This window comes from Ursus arctos, unplaced genomic scaffold, assembly GCF_023065955.2.
Source record: "Ursus arctos isolate Adak ecotype North America unplaced genomic scaffold, UrsArc2.0 scaffold_4, whole genome shotgun sequence".
Classification (NCBI taxonomy): Eukaryota; Metazoa; Chordata; class Mammalia; order Carnivora; family Ursidae; genus Ursus; species Ursus arctos.
The window spans coordinates 39,488,743-39,512,840 of record NW_026623056.1 but is presented as its reverse complement, the minus strand read 5'-3'; the positions used below and the strand labels follow the sequence as shown (position 1 = coordinate 39,512,840).

General features: G+C 38.7%; 1 protein-coding gene across 4 annotated transcripts in view; it reads right to left on the bottom strand.

Moving 5' to 3' along the window:
- Nucleotides 1-24,098, bottom strand: part of BTLA (B and T lymphocyte associated) — a 61,569-nt gene that overhangs the window by 5,728 nt on the left and 31,743 nt on the right. For all 4 annotated transcript variants that reach the window (XM_057306565.1, XM_057306567.1, XM_057306566.1 and 1 more), the window contains 3 exons: nt 9,769-10,092; nt 2,231-2,266; nt 912-1,052 (listed from right to left, as the gene is read on the bottom strand). In XM_057306565.1, the coding sequence (XP_057162548.1) occupies nt 912-1,052; nt 2,231-2,266; nt 9,769-10,092 (501 nt within the window). The remainder of the gene's footprint in view (nt 1-911; nt 1,053-2,230; nt 2,267-9,768; nt 10,093-24,098) is intronic.

Here is a 24,098-nt window from a genome sequence, read left to right as displayed (position 1 = left end):
GGTTACAGAGGATTCCCTCAGTATTCTGAGAAGGTTCTGGGCTCCGGAAGTCCTTACCACAAAACACCAGAAGCACTTTTGCCCAGACAAAGATTTCTCTTGTGGCAGAAATAAGGGATGCTCTGTCTAGCTTCACTTCTGTAGCTACGCTGTGGCTGCCAGTGTGGCAAAGGGTGGGAGGAGATGGCAGAGAGGGAACAATAAAGAGAGAGAGAGAGAGCTGGGGCGTTTCGGATTAGAGCTACATCAGAATTCTCCACACATTTCTCTCTTATTGTGACTAAGTGTCTGTTCATGACTCTGAATGAATTCTTAGAAAAGCAGAAAGAAATTGCCTCTAAGATGTCATACCTCTCCCATCCTAGCCAAACCCACATTTTTCAAGTGCATTATTTTTGGGTGATGTGTTTGTGATGGTATCAGAAAATACAGACATAGGACTTTCCTTTGGGGACATTTGGTCTTCGTTTAGATAAGGGTGTGTATGATTGGCATGATGTGGTATGATTGTGAAAAAGAGAATGAGACGAATTCAAATCAGACATGTTAACCTGAGAGATTATTTCAACCTCCCTCTCAATACCCTTAAAGTTTAGAAGGGCTGCTTGTCTCGTAAACTTAAGATTGACACAAGGAGAATGGGTAAGTCCCAGCCATGTGCCCTCCTTATCACAACCCCTGCCTGGAGCACGGTGCTGTGGTGACCGTGCCTCACCACGACAGGAAGGGACCTGAATTAATTCATCTGGCTTTTTGGTGGAAGGATGAGTTGTCCCTGAGGAAATCATGATCCGTGGTTCCTCGCAGAATATTGGGAAAGAAAACAACAGGAACCAACTAAAAATTAATCAGCTCTAGTAACTGAACCTCAAATGTGTGGCACATAGCAGCAGCTGGAAGATGGAACCCACCTTGGTGCCTTCTAAGGCAGCAGAATAGGTAGAAACCGGTAATGAGCAGAAGCAATGCCCCCAAAGGAAGCAAACTATAAAGCATCCATTGTCTTTCATCTGTCCCTTCTGTGGAGGGTGGTCCTGAGGCACCGGTTGTATCTGAAATGTGAGTCAATGTTAAAGACAGGAAGTTGGAGATATAATAGGATCGGTAATAACTTCTGCACTGTTACAACTTAAATGAAAGATTTCCAGCTGATGCTTCTCTTTCTCTTGCAGAGGCCTTCCCCAAGAACACTGGGCCTCAGTGTTCTCACCCACCCTTTCTTTATTGATGAGCATATGTGGGTGGCTCTGGGTTATAATTCATTTTTTTGTAAGAATTTTTTATTCTGCTAGGGTTAATCCCCTCTAAAACAATACCCTCTAAAACAATACCCATAACAGCTCTCAGCAAGCACTTCACCTAACTCTTTCATTGACACGGACTTACTTAACTCTCATATTCACCCCTAAAGGAAAGTAAGGAAGCCATTATTTTTATCCAATTTCATGCCTTGATAAAAGTATTATTGTTCCAAGGTTTGGCCAAGGTCAGATAGCTAGTGAGTTGCAGTTGGGACTCAAGCCAACATGTTTCTGATACTAAATTCCAGTTTCTTTAACACAAAGGCTTTTTGTTGTCTCATAACTTGTTGGGACCTCCAAATACTAAGTACTCTTCTTATCTCAAGATACCTTTGTTATCACCAAATACGCTTTGCTGGGCATACAACCAGTGCTCATTGCTATGATCAATGTTAACATGCCTTAAATTCTGTTTGCCCGTGGTAGGTTGCAACTCACTGACAAGTCATGAAACAATTTAATAGATCACAAAAAACGTCAGAAACAGTCGCAGCCGAATAGGAAAATATCAGAATGCATCACACATCATTAATTTTGTATATATGTTAAATTTTTTTATGCAGGAAATTTTTATTCCTAAATAATAACCTCATTATCTGTTTGCTTCCGCATGTGCTTAGTTTGAGGTAAAGGTGGTCAGGACTACTGAGGCTGGGCAAACAGCGGTTAGGTAATTCAGACTGGTAACAAACGTGGCATTGTTTACGCTGCAGCTGCTGCTTGGGTTAGGACAGCAGCCAAGTCATTACCAACGATGACAGACACAGCTGTCTGGGGGAAGGGTATGGATAGAAGCAGGGACGAAAGTTCCCACATAGATAACCTAATACAAACAAATCCACTCAGTTAGGAAAATCCAACTTATATTATTTTTCCAACCACCAAATAATCTATTTTGCTTAATTTTATTGGAATAGTTTGATACTTACTTATCAGAGGGTATTCTGAATTATTTCTAGTCCATTCTGAAATAGAAAATCAAGATAAAGAAGTAAAATTGGTTGTAAAAACAATACTCAGGTGTGTCCAAAGTCAGAGCTAATCTCTGAGAGGACTCCTATATTTGCACACTAACAGAATCCAGTAACCCAGCTCAAAGGAATTTGGACAATTTGCAAATCATCACCTCAAGATCATGGTCACAAAATAAGTCTCTGGGTTTATTTTGAGGCTTGAAGAAAGACTGTAAATACAAACTTTGTCTGCTTTGATTCCCTCTTTCCTATTACTTAAGTATAAAGATAGAATACAGCCTGTATGTCACCTTCTGGCTTGGAAAAACAGGACGTTCATTCAGCAGGTGCTGCAGGTGAGTGTGGAGAGCCACAAGGATGCTTCTGATGACATGCTGAGTATCATTCTGAAACAGATGGTGCCTCTCACTTCCTGCCCACTAATACCACCCCTGCTTTTCTGCTGAGAGGAAGACGACCTGCCCTTGTGAAGTTCCTAATCAGGGACTGACCAAGGGCAAGTTGGGGATGATGGAGTTGCGGCCAACGTACATTCCAGTGACTGTTTCCCAGCTCAGTCAACTTTTCTCCTGGTGCTTTGCTTTGCAAAGCATTTTTCTTCATTCTGGGAGAATGTTGCTTTCCCAATAGCATCCAAGCCCTGACTCTGTCACAGCCCTGTTCTTACATGGACCAATTCTTTTTTTTTTCATGGACCAATTCTTAACTTGAACATAAAAAGGAAAAGAGAGTCAGATACAAAAACAGGAAAATTCCCAATAGCCCCTAAAAAAGATATTTCAAGGGGAGAAAATGAAATATTTTTTATCATACCTCCACATTGTTTTTATGAAAAGCATCATCCTTAAACATAATTTCAGAGTATATTTTTCTCCTTCAGTACTCAGTTCACTGAGTATTCCCAGGTACAGAAGGAAAGGAATTTTTCTTTGACTCTTTCCCTATTATGTTTGTTTTCACCACATCATACCCAGTTCAAAGCCAATTCTGAAATAATTAATTTGGCCTTTGTGAAGGAAGCAAGGATGACCCAGAAAAATATGACACAGTTTCTGCTTCCCAGGACATTATAATTCTTCATGGGATAAAGAACATTTCCACTCATTACTACAGTACAAGGAAATGTCTGATAAATGAGAGGCACAGAACATAAATGGCATGAAATGTGCTAGAAAAGAGAAATCACTTTGCCCAGGGTGAACCCTGGAAGGCTTCATTAAGAACTTGGGAAATGAGTTGGGCTTGACAGGAAGGGCAGAATTGTGGTAGGTGAAGGCAGATGAATGGATGCCCTATGAATGGTGAGAGGAGCATGGTGAAGACATGTGATGGCAGGTAGGGCTGTTTGGGCTAGAGCAGAGACTCAAACTGGAGTCCAGAAACAATCCAGCAAGGTGGGTGGGGATGGACTGTGGAAGGCCTTGAATGCTGGTTAAATGCGAGCCCAACATTGGAAGCACTGAGGATGCTCTGCCAAAGACTCAGTAGAGGAGTGGCATGATGGGAGAAATTTATTAGGCAAATTAAGTGTATTAGGAAGATATTTGGCTGAAATGGACCAAAATAGGAAATACTAAAGACACAGAGCCCATTTGGTTGATTGGAATATTTGGAGGGAAGGTAATGAAGGTTTGAGATGCTCATGAAGCTATAGGAGGGAGGCAATCCCAGACTGAAGGTTGCCGACAGACAGGAGCAGAAGGCCAAAGCAAAGTCCTGGGGAATCCCCCTGGTCAGGAGCATGAATTCACGAAGTGATAAGAAAGGTAGGAGGGTACGAAATTAGGAGACTAGAAATCTCCAAAGGGAAACTTAAAAGGCCCTTCATGTCTCCTGTGTTGTTTTCCCTCTCACCACTCCATCTTTACCTCTCATTTCCAGTATGATCCTAACAAATGCATCCCCCCAGGGCACAGGGATTACAGGTATCAAGGGAGAAGCAGCCTCTCTTGCTTTTCTTCTCTTCAGGCCCCTCCTCCCCAAGGGAGACAGATTATTGATCCTAATTTTAGCCCCAACTTAATTCTTAGAACAGGCACCTTTACACACTTCACAAACTGTGCAACCATCTGTAGTGGCCATGGAATGACCCCAATATGGGGCAGAGGAGACACAGTAACACCCCTGGGACACTTCCATGTCAGAAGTCATTATTGGCTTGCCCCTGACACTGGTTAAATTCCTCCCTCTTGTACAGAAGGGGATTGGCTCCCACGAAGGAAGAGAGAATTACACAAGAAGGCAGCTTTTTCAAGGAATGTGAACTCAATGCCACTGCATTTAATTTTATTATACATTATATTAACATATATAAATAATCTAGTAGTGTTTAATTGTTGTATATTTCATCATATGATTAATATCCTGGGAGTAATGTTTTGCAAGTTTGGCTCATTTTTATCATTTATTTTGCCAGTTAAAAAATTAATAGTTCTTTAAAAATTCAATATCTCATCATGTGAATTAATAGTGCAATTTTCTCCAGAAAGCATTCTTTCCGTAATCTTCAATATAAACTTCTCCAGGTTGTTAAAGGCAATTGTTTCACTTTGCATAGATTTTGTCATTTAATTCATTTAAGAATTATAAAGAAATATTTATTCAGCACCTACCATGTGCTATACACTATGCCTTCTATTTGTAGAGAAGCAATGATGTTTAAGACACAGCTGCCATTCCAAAGCGGTTTATAAGCCAGTGCGCAGACAGTTGCTGGCAATTAGTTTTGGTTTTGACCCTACATTTGCAAAAGCAGATAACTCTGCCATAAATCCCTTCTACACTTCCAGGTTTCATAATAGAGGGTTGCAGCTAGCTCTAGAGTACTGTACATCCCCTTACTAGGCTGCTTTCAGAGGTCTTAAAGTGATCTAAAAGATTTTAAAGGGATTGAAATGGATTCCTTCATTGGGCTACTTTAAGGAAGTTAAAAGACTGACTCCAAAGTGTGCATTCATATGAATGGTGTCCATAGAAGTAACTGCCTAAGTCTGCATGTAGATTTCAGACATGCTGCCAGTGCACCAAAGCTCTTTGAAACTTCTCTTCTGCAGTAATCTTCAAGGTCAGTTTATGGGCCACAAAACAAGCTCCATTTCATTTCTTTTAATTAAAGGGTGATATTCTTTGATCCAAGTATTTTTTTATCTTGGTAAAATACATATTAACATAACTATTACTATTTTAATCATTGAGAGCATACAATTCAGTGGTATTTAAGACATTCACAGTTGTGCAACCATCACCACTATCTAGTTTCAGAACATTTTCATTATCCCCAAAGGAAATTCCATACACATTAAGTGGTTACTCCCCATTATCCCCTTCTGCCAGTTCCTGGTAACCATTAATTACTTTCTATCTCTATGGATTTTTCTCTTCTGGGTATTTCATATAAACAGTCATACAATAGTAATCTTTTGTGTCTGGCTTCTTTTAATTAGCATAATGTTTTTGAGGTTCATCTATTTGTTGTTTTTTTTTTTTTTTAAAGATTTATTTATTTATTCGACAGAGATAGAGACAGCCAGCGAGAGAGGGAACACAAGCAGGGGGAGTGGGAGAGGAAGAAGCAGGCTCATAGCGGAGGAGCCTGATGTGGGGCTCGATCCCAGAACGCCGGGATCACGCCCTGAGCCGAAGGCAGACGCTTAACCGCTGTGCCACCCAGGCGCCCCATGAGGTTCATCTATTTGTAACATATATCAGTACCTCATTCCTTTTTATGTCTGAATAATATTCCATTGTATGGATATAACACATTTTCTTTACATATTTATCAGTTGATGAACATTTGGATTGTTTCCACTTCTTGTTTTTTGTGAATAGTGCTGCTGTAAGTATTCATGTACAAGTTTTAATGTGGACATATACTTTCATTTCACTTGGATATCACTGGGTCTTGTGGTAACTATGTTTAACCTTTTAAAGAAAGGTTTCCAGACCTTTTCCAAAGCAGCTTAATCATTTTACATTCCCACCAGTGCTAGTATAAGAGTTTCAATTTGTCCATATCTTTGTCAACACTTGTTATTTTCCATTTAAAAAAAAATTCTAGTAATCCTAGTGGGTGTAAAGTAGTGTCTCATTGTGATTTTGATTTGCATTCCCCTAATGACTAATGACATTGAGCATTCCTTCATGTGCTTATTGGCCATTTATATATTTTCTTTGAAGAAACGTCTATTCACTCTTTCACCCATTTTAATTGGGTTGCTTATCTGTTTGTTGTTGAGTTGTAAGACTTCTTTATATATTCTGGGTACTAGTCCCTTATCAGATATACGATTTTTTAAATATTTTCTTACATTCCATAGGTTATCTTTTCATTCTTTTGATAGTGCCCTTTGATGTATAAAAGTTTTTAATTTTTATGAAGTACAATTTATTTATTTCTGTGTTTATGCTTTTGATGTTATATCAAAAAAACCTGACAAATCCAAGATCGTGAAGATCTACTTCTGTGATTTCCTTAAGGAAACATTGTATTAATATTTTATGCAAACATATATTTTATTATTTTAGTTCTTATATGAAATATCTGATCCTTTTTTACTTATTTTTGTATGTTATATGAAGTAGAGGTCCAAATTCATTCTTTTGCAATGGGTATCCAATTGTCTCAGCATCATTTATTGAAGAAACTATCTTTTTCCCATCTTAATGGGTCTGGCAGCCTTGTTAAAAGTCAAGTGGCCATCTCCTTGTGGTTTTGATTTGTATTTCCCTGATGATGAGTGATGTTGAGCATTTTTTCATGTGTCTGTTAGCCATTTGTATGTCTTCTTTAGAGAAATGTCTATTCATGTCATTTTCCCATTTCTTAATTGGATTATTAATTTTTTGGGTGTTGAGTTTGATAAGTTCTTTATAAATTTTGTATACTAACCCTTTATTGGATATGTCATTTGCAAATATCTTCTCCCATTCCATAGGCTGCCTTTTAGTTTTGTTGATTGCTTCTTTTGCTGTGCAGAAGCTTTTTATCTTGAACCACCTCACACCTGTCAGAATGGCTAAAATTAAAAACTCAAGAAACAACAGATGTTGGTGAGGATGCAAAGAAAAGGGAACCTTCCTACACTGTTGGTGGGAATGCAAACTGGTGCAGCCACTCTGGAAAACAGTATGGAGGTTCCTCAAAAAGTTAAAAATAGAACTACCCTACATCCCAGCAATCACACTACTAGTATTTATGCAAAGGTTATAAAAAAACTTATTCAAAGGGGTACATGTACCCCAATGTTTATAGCAGCATTATCAACAATAGCCAAATTATGGAAAGAGCCCAAATGTCCATTGACTGATGAATGGATAAAGAAGGTGTGGTATATATATTTAATGCAATATTACTCAGCCATCAAAAAGAATGAAATCTTGCCATTTGCAATGATGTAGATGGAACTAGAGTGAAAGAAATCAGTCAGAGAATGACAAATACCATATGATTTCATTCATATGTGGACTTTAAGAAGCAAAACAGATTAACGTCAGGGAAGGGAAGGAAAAATAAAATAAGATAATAATAGAGAGGGAGGCAAACCATTAGAGACTCTTGACTACAGAGAACAAGCTGAGGGTTGCTGGTGGGGAGGTGGGAGGGATAGGCTAAATGGGTGATGGGCATTAAGGAGGGCACTTGTGATAAGCACTAGGTATTATATGTAAGTGATAAATCACTAAATCCTATTCCTGAAACTAATACTACACTATATGGTAATAAACTTGAATTTAAATAAAATCTTGGAAGAAAAAAAAGCTAAACAAACGTCAATTGACCAAAGATGTATGGATTTATTCTGGATTCTTAATTCTATTTTATTGATCTGTATATCTATCTTATGCCAGTACCACACTGTTTCAATTATTGTAGTTTTGTAGCAAATTTTTAAATGAAGGAGCGTGAGTCCTCCAACTTTGCTCTTCTTTTGCAAGATTTTTTTTTTGGTTATTTGGGTCACTGCAACTGTATGTGAATTTTAGGATCAGCTTTTTCATCTATGCAAAAAAAAAAAGTTTGTTGGGATTTTGATGGGAATTATATTGAATCTGTAGATCAATCTGGGAAATATTAAGTCTTTTAATATTTTTAAGTCTTCCAATGTGACTATGGCATGTCTTTCCATTTATTTACCTCTTCTTTAATTTCTTTCAGCCATGTTTTGTTCAGGGTATAAATCTTAAGCCTCCCAGGTAAATTTATTTTATTCTTTTTGAGGTCACTACAAATAGAATTTTTTTAAATTTCCTTTTCAGATTGTTCATTGCTAGTGTATGGAAATACCACTGATTTTTTTAGCTGATCATACAACCTCGTTGAATTTATCTATTAACTCTAGTAGCTTTTGTGGATTTTAAAGGATTTTCTCTATATAAAATCATGTCATCTGTGAATAGATGTAGTTTCACTTCTTCCTTTCCAATTTGGATGCCTTTTATTTCTTTTTTCTTGCCTAAGTGTTCTGGCTAGAACTTCTAGTTCAGTGCTGAATAGAAGCGGCAAAAGCAGACAGCCTCATCTTCTTCCTGTTCTTTTTTTTTTCTTAAGATTTTTTTTTCTTTATTTATTTGAGATAGAGAGCACATGAGTGAGCATGAGCAGGGGGAGGGGCAAAGGGAGAGGGAGAAGCAGGCTTCCTGCTGTGCAAGGAGCCTAATGTGGGGCTGGATATGGGGCTGGATGTGGGGCTTGATCCCAGGACCCCAGAACCATGACCAGAGGTGAAAGCAGATGCTTAACCAACTGAGCCACCCAGGTGCCCCTCTTCTTCCTGTTCTAAGAAGAAAAGCTTTCAATCTTTTACCGTGGAGTATGATGTGGGATTCTCATAAATTAAACATGTTCATTTATTTTCTTCTATTCCTCTCTGTTTGCTTTCCATGTTTTATTCAGTTTGGTTTTGCCCAACTTAACCTCAACCTATTCTCCTGATGTTTGAGCCTATTGAGGTCCTCCAGGAGAGACTGGGAAGGCAGCTAAAGCTATGAACATCCTCAAAACTCATCAGGGAGTCAGGGTTATTTGTGGACAGTTTGTTCTCTGTGCAAACTATGAATTACTAACAAGTGTATAATTGTCTGAGCACCACAAATATAGCTTCAAGGATTTATTATCAGTAAAAGTCAAGAACTGGTAAGTGGAAGAAAAAATAAAAGGAAAAGATGACAAAAAACAGAGAGCTGTCTACTACTATTGGTATTCACTTGATAATTTTTTCCATATTTCAGTGATCTACTTTTGGATTTATCAAATAAATGCTATACCTTCTAAAGGCAAGAACAGTAACTTTTATTATATTTTTTTCTCTATTTTTCTCTACCTCGCCCCAAATTTACACACACGCTTGCTCACATAGATTGCAATCTGCAGGAGTGTGGCAACTTTCCAATTTACATGACTTCAGTGTCTAACATAATCACTTGAGAATCTGGGTCCTCCTTTTCCTTAAAACATGATGAAAAAATATGATATAGTCTTGGTGTGTAGAACTCACCTGTCACATTAATGGTTACTGAATGGCTTTCAACAAGTCCAGATGAAAAATTTGCAGAACAGCGGTATGAACCAGTGTCACCAGGAAGTATGTGACTAAAATGCAGAATAAAAACTGAAGTATTCTCCTTTTCATTCCAAGTTGTGTATCCCTGAAGTTTATACCCAAGAGATAAACAGCTTTTTCCTTCAATCTTGCACCAGATCACAGTAGGTCTGTTAGTACAGTATTTCACAGGGCATTTCAGATCGAATGAATTCCCTGCTGAGACAGTGTATATGGAATATCTCTTTACATACAGTTGTTCATTACATGATTTTTCCCCTGAAAGATGAAAACAAAATTAAAATCAAATATGCTCTAGAAAGACCAGTTATTTGCCACTCAACTGTTTCTGCCAAAGATTTCTCAAGTATGATTTTATAATTCTCCCAGATACAATTTTTCTTTTCTTTTCTTTTCTTTTTTTAAGATTTTATTTATTTATTTGACAGAGAGAGAGAGTGCACATGCAGGGGGAGTGGCAGAGGGAGAGGGAGAAACAGGCTCTCCACTAAGCAGGGAGCCTGACGTGGGGCTCCATCTCAGGACCCTGGGATCATGACCTGAGCCAAAGACAGATGCTTAACTGACTGAGCCACCCAGGCGTCCCCCACAATAACATTTTTCAGTATATTAACCCTTATTAGCAGAGTGTCTGGTACATAGTAGGCACACATTAAGTATTTGTTGAAAAACAAATTTCCTCAATTGTTCAATAATTTCCTCAATTTCCAAAATACTACTGATATTTTTATTATTATAAAATTTTATTTTATTTTATTATTTTGTAGCTACTCCAATGGTAGCAAATAATAACAATTTCTGGTCAATAAATTATTATATTCCAGGGGCTGTTCAAAACACATTAAATAGGGACACCTGGGTGGCTCAGTCAGTTAAGCATTTGCCTTCTGCTTGGTCATGATCCTGGGGTCCTGGGATTGAGCCCCACATCAGGCTCCCTGCTTCTCCCTCTCCCTGCCCACCCCCTGCTTGTGCTCTCTCTCTCTCTCAAATAAATAAATAAAATCTTAAAAAAAAAAACATTAAATATTTCAACTCATTTATTCTTCACAACAAAAAAAATATATTATTATGACACCTATCTTACAGGTAGTAAAACATTTGCCTAAAGTTATATATTAATAATTAGGAGAATCAAGACTTAAACTCATACTATAGTCCATTAGTCTATAATTCATTAACCATTACTCTGTTATTGTTTCTTGAGTAGTAATCACATTTTCTATTACTAGCTCTGCTATGTTCCAGTAAGTGGGAGGGAGGAACTTTTGTGGGCAACTATTTCCCTATTATACTTGGCATTAGAAATTTTCTTTACTTGTTTCTCAAAGGCTTTAGTGCTGCCTTGAAATTTTTTCCATGACTTTTTCTCTGTAGGACACATGCAACTCAAGATAATTGTTGGAAGATAGGATGTTGTGACATAATATGAATGTTTTGTCTTCCAAAGGCGGAGGAGGAACAGTGATGCACCTCTTTTGGCCTAACATACAGGAAGTTGCCTCCCTTTGTTTTGGTGGGGAGAAAAAGATTTTTTTTTGGAAAAAGATTTTCTGTTATCTTCTATGAACCTTCTGTTAGTAATTGTCAATTGCATATAAAATCTGCAGCCAAGAAAAAAGAACTTTTAGAATTATCTATTATTATTGAATAATTTCTACTACCCTTAACTTACCATGGAAGTATTTACCTGAAAACCTCAACATCTAGGATGTAATTGAGAACCAAGAAATATGAAGAAGAAGTGTTCTCTGAACATGTAAAAATAAATATTTCAAGAACGCAAACTCATCTCACTTTATACATAATCCTTATAATTCCATTATCATTTCTTAATTAGCTTAGAGAGCATAATTGTATTATATAATACAGAGTAATAACTATATTCATAATGAGAAGGTTGAATCAACAACAAAACTTTCAATTAGACTTAATGTATCCATTTCTTGAAACAAAGAAGAGTTCAATCCATTTTACAAAGAATTTCATCAGAAATGGTTATGTCAGAAAACATTTTGGCCTCCAAAGGGGCAAACTTCAATTACTTAGAATGTATATTTATATGAAAGTATTCATTCTTTGATAATTGTTGGATTATATTGTCCCTTTGGAGACTCATGCACATGAGCAAGAAAACGGCACCAATTTATGACAACCACTTAATTTTTTTTGCATCAGTTACATCACGAGTGTATTAAATCATAGAATATTCTACTATTGAACTGACCCCTTGTGCTGGTAAAACAAAATAACTACAATCAGTCATTCTTTTTAGTTAAGAATTCTATAGTGGTTCATACCTTTTTATTTTTCCATTAGAGCTAAGGTCTTAAGAGTGTTTTCTCTTTAAGTTCCTTTCCCTACATCCTTATGGTTTTTTTTTTTTTCTTGGCTCTTTCTTACCCCATTTTTTTTTTTTTTTTTTTAAAGATTTTTTATTTATTTATGTGACAGAGAGACAGCCAGCGAGAGAGGGAACACAGCAGGGGGAGTGGGAGAGGAAGAAGCAGGCTCATAGCAGAGGAGCCCGATGTGGGACTCGATCCCGGTACGCCGGGATCACGCCCTGAGCCGAAGGCAGACGCTTTAACGACTGCGCTACCCAGGCGCCCCTTTCTTACCCCATTTTGAACTACCCTCTTAGCAATATATCAAATACATCCCCTTCATTAATTTCTTTCACTTATCTCCAGGCGTTCTTCTGAACAGATGTATGGTCTCACATCAGCATAACTGAGACAATAGCCTTAAACTCTCTTTTAAGGACAAAGCAGACTGAGGGCGACTCGGATATTGAGGTGGAGGACACAGCTTTTGGCCCTGCTTTGCACATGCTGCTCTACTTAGCTGAATGTTCCACTTTATTTCTACACCCTTGCCAGCATAAATATTCTCATTTTGAGCTATTTCCTAACCTCCAAAAAACCTCTCAGTATAATTTCTGTTCACATCTCATCAACCTCTGTTCAGAAACTGGATTGAGTTTCCAGGAACCAGACTGAGAACTGTGGAGAACTTTTAGAAACTTGCAAATATTTATACATTTATAAATGCATTGAAACTCAAACGAGTTCACTTTAAGACTCACTAATTCAGTTGCTTCCAAAAATTCAAAATAAAAATGAAAGCAAACTAAAAGCCAAGGTATAAGGATGAAGTTCTCAAAAACTTGAAGAGGAAGGGTAAGATAATTTACCAAAAGGAAGTGCCTAACAATGTAACACCTGGATGTGGTTAGACCTGCAACAAGAAAGCGAAGAGGCCAGAGGCAGAAAAGCCAAGTGAAACTCACATTTCCAGAACTCCATTCCCCCCACTAAAGTTAATAGACTACCTCAGCCTCCTAACTTCCCTTTTCATGTACCTGGATTTGGATAAATCAGCCAGTTTATGGGGCCTAGAACTGAGTGCCAACACTGTGGAAAACAAAAAGAGGCCTTCTGGCCCTCAAGGAGCTTAACATTTACTTGTCGAGACGAGATTAACTGACAAAGCCACTTTCCCAGAATAAATTTACTATCTACCACTCTTTTTATCTTCAAATTTATCTGAGCTGAAAGCAGGGCTCAGAGGGACCCTGTATGTCCTTGTATGTTAGTCGGTAGGGAGTATAGAAATAAATAAGACAAGGTGTCTTCCTTCAAGGGGCTTGCCTTCTAATGGGAAATAAAGATGCTTGACGGATGGGAGAATGAAATAACACTATAAAGAGGTGCAGACTTAGCTTGGGTGTGCAGAGGATTAACCTCAGCTGGGACTATTGGGAAAAGGCTTAATGGAAAGGTTATACTTGAGCTGAACCATAGTAAATGAGTAACCCTTTGATAATCAGAGCAGTGAAAGTGACAGGGGAGATATTTTAAGCCCGAGGACAAGGAAGGGCAAAGGCAGAGAAGCCAGGAATCTCACGGCAGATTCAGGGAATTGATACACACCTGATCATGGGTTTCTCACATAGTGACATGGAGACCACAGGTTGTTTCAGAATAAAGGCGGTTAGCATTAGGTGGGCCACGTTTAAACTCCGCTTATTCACCACGAGAAAACACAGAGCCTGATTCTTTTGGGGTATTTATAAAAGTCATGTAAATACCTAAAAACTAGAATATTCATTCAAACATGGTTACTCAAATACTAACACATTGTGTGAAGTTGAGATAGCCACACAGTCTCCCTGGACCTCAATTTCTGTAAAACAGGATGAAAACAGGAAAATTTTTACCCACCATCCTCCCCTATGCAAATGTATCCACAACTTCACCTCCTTCAGTGTGTGACTGACACAATAAAACCAGGCCTAAGTCTATGTTGCCTTTCCATTTAGCCATCAGGCTGTCACCCAATGCTAGCAGCACATGCGAACATCCCTTCTAGTCCCAGCCTATGTGGCTATGTGCGTGGGGGGAATGCACAGAGCAGGGGTAGGAAAGGAGGAGAGCTCGCTGATGGTCCTGACCACATCACTGACTCCCAATGGTATTATGGAAACATCGCTGTGGTTCCTGCATATTCTTATCAGCAGGGTGAGGATCACTGGCTGTCATGTTGGCTGGCACAGAGATTCTTCTTGAATGTTGGAATGAATAGATGAATGCAGGCTTGCCAACAGGCATTAAAAGTCATCAAGAGGACTGCTCTTTGTTCAAAGAGGGTATTAATACTTCCCATCCCCCTGAGACTCAAACGGATGTTTGTAGCGCAGGAATGCTGCACAGAGCTAAATGGCACAATTCTAATTCTTCATCAGACAGCCATATTGACACTTTGCAGGACACTTTGTCCTGAATTCTGTACGGCTATTTCATGACATTCAGGAAATCAAAAGTGTCCCCGAGGGGTTTGTCTTGTCAAAAAAGCATTTTCTAAAGAGAGGTGAGGAACCCAGTTGCTTTTGGATGGGATGTATCAACCAACATTAGTTGTTCTGCTGTTATTCTCAAACATTGATAGCTAATGGTAGGGAATTTTCAATGCTAAAATAATTCAAATAAAGATATGCAGTGAAAGGATGAAACCTCTACCATCCTCTGGCTTTTGTATGGTGAAGTATCCCTTTTTAAGTCACTAGAGGTTTCAGAAGACTTACATTTTTGTTTTTGTTTTTTAAGATTTTATTTATTTATTTGAGAGAAAGAGAGCATGAGCAGGGTGAGGGGTGGAGGGAGAAGCAGTCTCCCGGCTGAGCAGGGAGCCAGATGTGGGGCTGGATCCCCAGACTCCATCATAATGTGGGCTGAAGCAGATGCTTAACTGACTGAGCTACCCAGGTGCCCTGGACGACTTATATTTTAAAAATCTTTACGAAAGCCATGACTGTTTGTTACAGCACACATATTCCATGACCAGGGTATACCTAGTATATTTGATGCCCAGAGTGCACCATTTCTAACAACCCCTCCTCTGTATGGAAAAATATTTTCAGAGAGCATGAGTTGAAACGAACAATAAAATGGCCATAAAAGAAATACAGACAGTGAATATTTCCTTTCATTGAACTTTATACATAAAACCATGGAAGTTAAAAAAAAATTTTTAAATATTAGAATCAAAAAAGGAAAAGTGCACGAAATTACTTACTTAATAGTTCTGTAACTACTGAAACAGTGTGAACTTTGATCCTTTAGTTACAGTCTGATATAGTAGTCGATATAAATAATTTTCCAGTAGCTAATAAATGAATTTTATTAGAACTGAAATTGTCCAAAAGGTACAATTTAGGCAATTACTAAATTGCACCACAAATGTGAAGCTTTATTTTGATTCATTCTTTAATTTTAAAACAACACTTTAAGTAGAAGAACACATTTCAGTTGTATAGATATTATTCAATAAAACATGAAGTTTTAAACTTCAAAACTAAAGTTCATACCTGAAAACAAATTACACCACACCGTTTGTGCTGTTTCACTTTTAGATTTTAAACAAATAAATATTTGATGTGGTTGCACAGAATGAAAGCAATGGAATGGCTCACATTCTGTTTCTTTGGCTCCATAGTTGCTGTGGTGGTGTTATTTATTTAAAATCTGTTGAAATGAAGGACTATGTCGGGATCAGAGACACAACTGCCTGAAGCAAGCTCAGGTGATTCTGAACATTATAAATTAACTCGTGAAATGAACACATGAAACTGTATGTGTGTCCAGAGCCAGCTCTGTAACTGGGAAGTTCTCTGAGGTAGCTTTCGTGGAGAACGCAATGTTTATCAAAGGGGAAGTACTAAAAATGTGCTACTTTGAAACTTACATACATATCATTAAAACCCAGGAATAACTATAGTAATTATTTAGAAGACCAAAAATATTTTTGAGGGGAGGAGTATTTTATCACTGATATTATTCAGAATTGCTGGCCCATGGTGATAATTCAAAGTAGCTTTATTTGTTTTTAAATTCTGTACAGATAATGTATTCCCTTTTTGCCCAGACCCAGGGGTGTGGACATCACCCTGTCTATGGCTACTTAGTAACAGTGATAGTTTCTAGTGCAAAGGGAACGCAAAAAGAGACTTCCATTGCTCTTCAATTTTCCCTTCAGATTTTTTTTTATCCTTAACAAGATACAATCCCTCAGAGCTTTCAAATTTCCAAGAGGGAGAGAGCCCTCTGGCCAGGTCAATCAGGTAAGGCTCCAAGGAGGAGGTTGAATACCCTCCAGGCCCAAATCCGCCCACGGGCAAATCTGGTCCACATTCTATTACCACAATATGATACCATCACCTACTATCTGACATGGCCAGAACCTGGGAGCCCTCTTGATTTCTTTCCTCTTTCCTGTCCCATTATATCAGTCATCAAGTTAAGTTGATTCAGCATCCAAAATGTCTTGCAAATTTGCTTCCATAAAACTGCCTTAATTTGGGTCTTATTTAGTTTCATGTGCATTATTGTCACAGCCCACCAACTAGTCTTCTACATTCCAAACTTGGCCTTGTTCCCCTCCCCCAACCCCATTTATTCTCCACATCACTGTCACAGTTTGTATTCTCAAAATGAAAATCCAACAGAAGGATTTTGTGCCTTAAACCCTTCAGAGACTCTTCAGTGCCTGCAGGAAATGTCTAAACTCCATCAAATGAAATTTAACCCCTACTTCCTTTTGCAAACTCACCCCACCCCCATCCTCCAGCCACCCAATTTCACTGGACCTCCCCCCACTCTGTGAATGTGCCATGCTGCTCTGCATGACACAAAGCATTCCTTTATAATTAAATATGTGTTTATGCATCTGTCTTCCTATCAGGGCCACGACTTTCTTGATGAGATAGTACCTGTCTCTGCAGCAGGAGGTGGCCTTAGTACGAAAGGAAGACGGCCCGAAGTAGCCTGAGACTGAACAAAGAGAGCTCAGGAAGAGAAAAATTTCCTGTTCACAACTCTGACTAATGCTGTCTACGCACTAAGGGAGCAGAGCAGACACATCTGAGCTATTACAAAGGTGGCCTACAGGGCACTGAGGTGAAGACTGTATGCGTCTCAATATACCCCACAGTGGTTAAGTTATAACCACTAAAGAAAATCTAGACCTTACAAGTATACACTGTGGGACGGCCTGATTTATGTCCACTCAGGGGTGATATTCAAAATATTTAACAAGTGATACTCTGTGGTCATCCAGATACCTGGATCAGCCAATCAGAAAGGCATGCCAGCCACAAATAACTCCACGGGCCAGTACCTTGCAGTTGAGCAAGGGTAGCTGCAGGTGTAAATACCACCAGGAGCGAGGGAGGGTAGATAATTTGTGAGACCTATTAGCTCTTTAAAAAAAAAAAGTTTCGTGATTATGAAGCATATGTAAAGTACAAATATTTCTAATTTTTAAAGACCGTGCACCTTGATTATAACTGTTACCACGAGGAAAATCCCAACTGAGATTCACTCTTGCTCCATTGAAAAATTCTTACACATGCATGGAAAGTTCAATATGATTACATTTACTGAAAGAAATGAATGACTGTAATGAAGGTCGACTGCCTTGATTTGAGCTGTGACAGAGTTAAACATAAAAGTGTCAATAAATAATTTTTGAAAACCACAATTATCATGAAAGGTGTAATACATCAATAATTTTCTGTGGTGTGAAGCAGGATTTTAGCTTCTGTCAGAAGATACTATGATAGACAGAAAAAAATCCCCCAAACTTCAGATACATGGTAAGGAGACTGCAGAAGGAGGGAAGTCTTCAGACTTAGGAGGAAAACAAGTCTCCTGAGGATCCTGGTGGCACAATCTGCCTTACTTTCGAGGGCCAGGGTGGCGGACGGTGAGGGAGATCTGATGAACCCCCAGGGAAGGGAAGCAAGTGCTTGTTTCCCTGCAAATTGGTATGCGGTCAGGGGTCCCCTTGAGGCAGTGGGTTGAACAAAGTCAAGGCCAATTAACGCACAGCAATGGCGGCCATGGAATCACACATCAGAGGTTCTGGAAGCACATCCTCCTGGACACTTAAGGAATTACATCACAGCATCAGAAAGCCCATGTGGCACACTTCTCATCATAAGCTAGCTGGCATAGACTCCGAAAATCAGCAATGTGGTGCCATGAGATGAAGGTGGTGGACATACAGACATCACTAATTAAATGTATTATGTAGTGTGCATCAAGCTTACAACTTTAACTGTGTGGTAAACAAACCTACTACATAAGTCAGATACCCCCAGAAGTGCTAGGAATATCCGAGAAACTTGATGTACGCGTGCAAGGTTAAAACAGACTTTCTATTGTAAAGAGTGACCATTGGTAATCTAAGCCAAACCCTGTGTCATGATCTTAGGGGTACAAAAAAACTGGGAGCCTCAGTCCCTACCATGAGATGAGAGAGCTTCATATACATCCACCTGACAAACTACATGCAGTGTAATATGGATCAAAGACATAGACATAGTATGAAATAATGGTTCAGGTTTTTCTTCTTCTCTGTGGATATTGTCTGATACTGGTCTTTAGATGGGGGTAGGCATCTCTTCCCTGTCTAAACACATACATGCAAGCATGCACACAAACGGAGAGAGAGAGAGACAGACTCACATTGACATAAAGTTCCTTTAGCAAAAATGGAACTGGAAAGAATTAAAGAATAAACTTCACAACAAGGATGTACATAGTATGAATCCAAACTCATTCCCTTTGCTTAAAAAACAAAGGACAAGAAACGAGAAAATTGATTACCATTTCCTCCTTAAAAATCTCATTATACTGGTATGTAATAACTTTCTTAAAGTTTGCTTTCATGTGGTATTTATTTAGCACACTTCGAAGCAATTTCTTCCAGCACTAGAATTTCTCATTCTGTGATATGACTATTTGGGGGAAAATTTGAAGACTATTTTTTCAAACTAGTCTTATTAAGCCATCTCTTGGTTTTATCTAGTTTGGGATAAGTTTAAAATTGTTTTGTCTTGAAATAGTCTTTTTAGTATTTGCCATAGCTTTGTCCAACAGTCAGCAAAGTTCACAAAGTACCTGTGCCATTTCCCCTCCTTGAGATATTAAAAGACAGGACACAGAGAGAGCATTAGTGCTCATCAGGTCAGACAGCACATGGATAGAGTAAGTCACATTTGGGGGATCACTTCCAGAATCACCACTTCACATACTTCACATTCATTGTCCCTTGCTCAGAAGCACATAGCACCTCACATTATCAAAGTGCTGCAGACCCACCCTAGATCCTCCTAATGGGAGGAAGATAGGGATATAACTAATATTTTTGAGTTCTTATGATGTGGTTTTCACTCTTAGGTACCATACATCATCTCATTTGGTCCTTAAAATCTTATCAGGTACTTAAAATCATTATCTTAATTTTTAAGCTGGAGAAACCAAGTATTAGAGAAGCTAAGCCATTTGCTGAAGACAACCAGCTGGTGGGAGTCAGAGCCAGGACCAGGACTTGAGCCCAGGCCTGGCTAACTCCTAAGCAAAAGCTCTAATCTGCCAGGGTAGTTGTAGAAGAAAATGAGAACACATAAGAAGAGTTCTTAGCATTATGCTTGGTTTGTAATAGACAACAACAAAAAAATCAGGTATTATTATTTCTTAGGATGAATTTAGGGAAATGACACAGTAGTCGAGCAAAGCCTGCAGGTGGAAGAGACAAGATGGAAACCAGAAGGTCTGCCCCAAGTGCCTCTGCTCTGAGCAATTATTCCCAACTGAGTCAAGGATCAGCAGTGATGCATAATGACTGGCATATACATTGGACAAACAAATATAATAGACATAGAAAAGGTAGTATATCCCATAGAAAAATGTCCTTTTGTATGAGAGATGAAATCTTACAAAATTATACTAACCAGGGGCACCTGGGTAGCTCAATCAGTTGTGTCTGACTCTCAATTTTGGTTCAGGTCATGATCTCAGGGTCATGAAATTGAGCCCCGTGTTGGGCTTCACACTGGGCGTGGAGTCTGCTTAAAAGTCTCTCTCTCTCTCTCTGCCCCTTTTCCTCTAAAAAGTACTAATAAAAATAAAAAATAAAAAAAAGAATTATACTGGGGCGCCTGGGTGGCACAGCGGTTAATCGTCTGCCTTCGGCTCAGGGCGTGATCCCGGCGTTATGGGATCGAGCCCCACATCAGGCTCTTCCGCTATGAGCCTGCTTCTTCCTCTCCCACTCCCCCTGCTTGTGTTCCCTCTCTCGCTGGCTGTCTCTCTCTGTCGAATAAATAAATAAAATCTTAAAAAAAAAAAAAAAGAATTATACTAACCAGCAAGGCTGGCCTTGGTCAAAGGTGGGAAGTAAAAATACCTTTGTCTTTGTATACTTTTCCAAGATTTCTTTCAGTACTTTCCATTACATCTCTACCAAGCGACAAATGTGCCCTTGTGGTTCTACACTATTGGTCACTGACTTTGTCTCTCCAGCCAAAGGATTCACATGTGTTCCCTTTCTGCAGAGTCCTGCCCACCCCATTCTACAAGAATGAGTATTTAGTGGAGTGTTTGTTGGCCAATTCTGCAATTCTCTCTGTGGAGTAGCAAACACTTTTAGCCAGTTTTATGAGCCCTAAAGAACAATGACTCATATTGACAATTTAGATAATAGTTCTGGAAGACTTTGACTGCCTGCTCCAGGGAGGCCCTGTCCTTCAGAAATACTAGGCCCTCCACCTTGATCACAGTGCCTTCTGGAAGAAAAGTAGCACAGGAAAAGCCTAAAGCATACCTTAGAAACCATGGCCGGTAGCATCAAAGAGAGCCTTTGTCATTGTTATCAGAAATCAATATAAGTACTTCTAAATATTGCCTTCAGTGATAATGTGGCTACTTGGGATGCTCAGGGTAAGCATGGGTTCTGTGTTGCTGCAAAGAAACAGGGAAAGTCTGCCTCTACTTCTTTCCCAGGTACTTCCTCCCCTTCTTAATGCACTCTACCACAGAGATCACACTGAGATTCACCGGCGTTTTCAAAGCCCTACAAGATACTTAACAATATCTAAGTGAGCCGAAACTGCCAGCTGTACCCCAGTATTAATTCTCCTCTTCTAATATGGTAGAAGAAAATTAAATAGGGCCTCAATCACCCAGTTAGAACCTAAGTGCCCCAGCCTGCCTTATAGCCATTTCTGGACAATGAGCTGCTTATAACATATGTTAAGTTCAAGGTTGTGTTCACAAGATAAATATGGCTAACAGGAAGGAGAAAAGGAGAAGTTAGCTCTACCAGCTAAACCTGGGGTTTCCCTATGACTGGCCCAGATGGCCGTTTCAACACTCTCCTGGACTCTGTTCAAAGCGAACCTCAAATTAGACAAATTTAGATTCTGAGCATTCGAGAATGATACCCCTGCAAATGCAGCACAGGCACACGGTAATTGCTTCTGTAGAGATAAGCATGTAAATCAGAGGCCATGACCATGAAACAACAGGTGGGTAATATTGAGCTTATTTTGAGATAAGGGATTGGAGACTATCAGAAAAGTGAAGCAAAGTGCATACGACAGAACAGCTCACAAAGGCAATGTCACTGACGTCACATGATGACCAAAGCCTTGTTATTTCTTGGTAAATGTGGATGGTTGTAGATAATGATATCAAGAGTTATTGATAGACAACTTTTCTCAACCCCAAACGAGAGATGGCCTCCCAATCCTACTTGAGAGGAACTATCAAGCTAATTAAATTTTGGACTAAAAGAAAAAAAAAAACATTATTAGCTAAAGTTACACAGCACTTAATGATGCATCAAGTAAATCACAGGAAATCCTCAAGATATAATGTTTAAAATTAATGTGTTCTAAGTGTTGTATAGAATTAATTCACTTAATATAGCAACCCTATAAGATCAGTGTCAATATTGCCTCCCATTGTTTAGATGAGGAAACAAAACCAGAGAGGTTACAGTCACAGTAGATGGCAGAGATGGGACAGTAATCCAGGTGGTCTGGCTCTAGAGTCCCTGATCCTAACCACTCTGCCACTGCCTTTCCAAGAAACACAGCAAAAGATTGATTTAATTTGGCAACCTGATTATGAATGCCTGTGAACATTTTTCCTTCAACAATCTGGAACTCGTAAGTAAAGATGAAACTCACAAAAAATGAAAATTAAGTAGGAAAGCCCCAGCAAAGCAAGATAACCAGCATTGACTTCAGCACTACAATAGAAGAAATTTTGCTAGTGGGACAGAGGAAGCAACAATTAAAGAGCTTCTCAGGATTAGGAAAGTCTGTTCAAGGCTCTTATCAGCACACGGGTTAATCTTTCCATGCCTTAATCCAAGAAGTCCTTTAGCTGCAGAATATTTTCCTAGACATTTACGCAAAAGGTAATCATATTTTGTGGCAGGCATTTTTACAGTAACAATACACACGCATTTGGCAGAAGAATGAGTTCTACCTCCAGCATACCAGGTACACATTTCAATAGGAACAAATAGCTAGAGCCATAGCATTAAGCCTGATAAAGACACTGTGTTATCAAACAGGAACTTCAAAAAAATGATAGGCACAGAGCACTTTCTGCCCTGTTTCGGCTCTGACCCGGTGATATGGCCAATTCCCAGTAAAGGGACAATCTGAGTGGCATGCGGGGTATGGATCCAGGGACCATACTGAACTATCACAATGAAGGAGAAAGATGACACAGACAAGAGCCAAATGGAGAACTGGACCTAACTAACATGTTCTTGATGGAGGCAAACCCTAAGGAGCCACTAGTACTAGACCAGACTAGGATTTTTTTTTTTTTAATCACAATAAGCAGCAAAGATTTGTTACTGCCTTAATTTCAGATCATATATAGTGCCAAGTGGTAGCCAGACATTAACTGCAGTACTCTGGCCTGCTTAGAGACGTAATCCTTGTTTGATCCTCAACTGAACAAGTGGTCCAAACCCTCACAGCTGGGAGCTGGTCCCTGGTGATGCATCTCCACTTGTAGCCTAGTTCTTCCCAGTATAATCTGCCCATCTGTGTGCAAAACGAAGGTGCTGACACCTTTATTCCTTTCATTAGGACAGGAATCGAAATCATAGCCAGATACCAAGGGGCAGAGTTCCCTCTAATTTTTTTTGAGAAACACAAAAAGCAAGCAAGCATAACTTTATTATAAACAAGGACCTTAAATAAGTTTATAGAGAATATAACATTTTTTCCAACCTTATGATAGAGGCACCTCATTTCTGGGAAGAGACACACAGATCTCACATTGCTTTTAAGTGGAGGGAAAGAAATCCATAAAAATAAAAGAAAAATTAAATTATAGATTAAAAAAATAAAAATTTAAGCATTTTGAAACTGTGCCAGTGTAAAGAATTCAGTAATTAAGTAAATCACAGGAAATCCCCAAGATAAATAGGTTAAAATTAATGTGGTTTTAAGGTATGGAGCCATCAGCTCTGTATGGCAGAAAAACTCTCACCAAACATTTATCTCAACCTGTATCTTAATTTAATGCAAGTAATGCTTCAATCTATCAACTTTACAATAGACCTGGTTGGCACTTTGTCTGAGGCTTTCCATTTCATTTTCCAAATAATTTGATTCTCTATAGTTGGGGTCAAATACATTGTGCAGTGTATTTTATTAGTTCATTTTTTTTTTTAGCTTTAAAAGCTCAACCATTTTAAACGATAATATTAACACTTATTTCCCATTTAACTGAATTTTGTGGGGGCTGCTTGGTGAAAATAATATTAGCAAAAACACCATTAACATTTATCAGCTTTTATTATGTACACTTGTTATACCAGGCACTTCACCCATATTATTGCATTTATAGTTTTCACAATAGGCCCATATTTTAGGTACAATTATTATC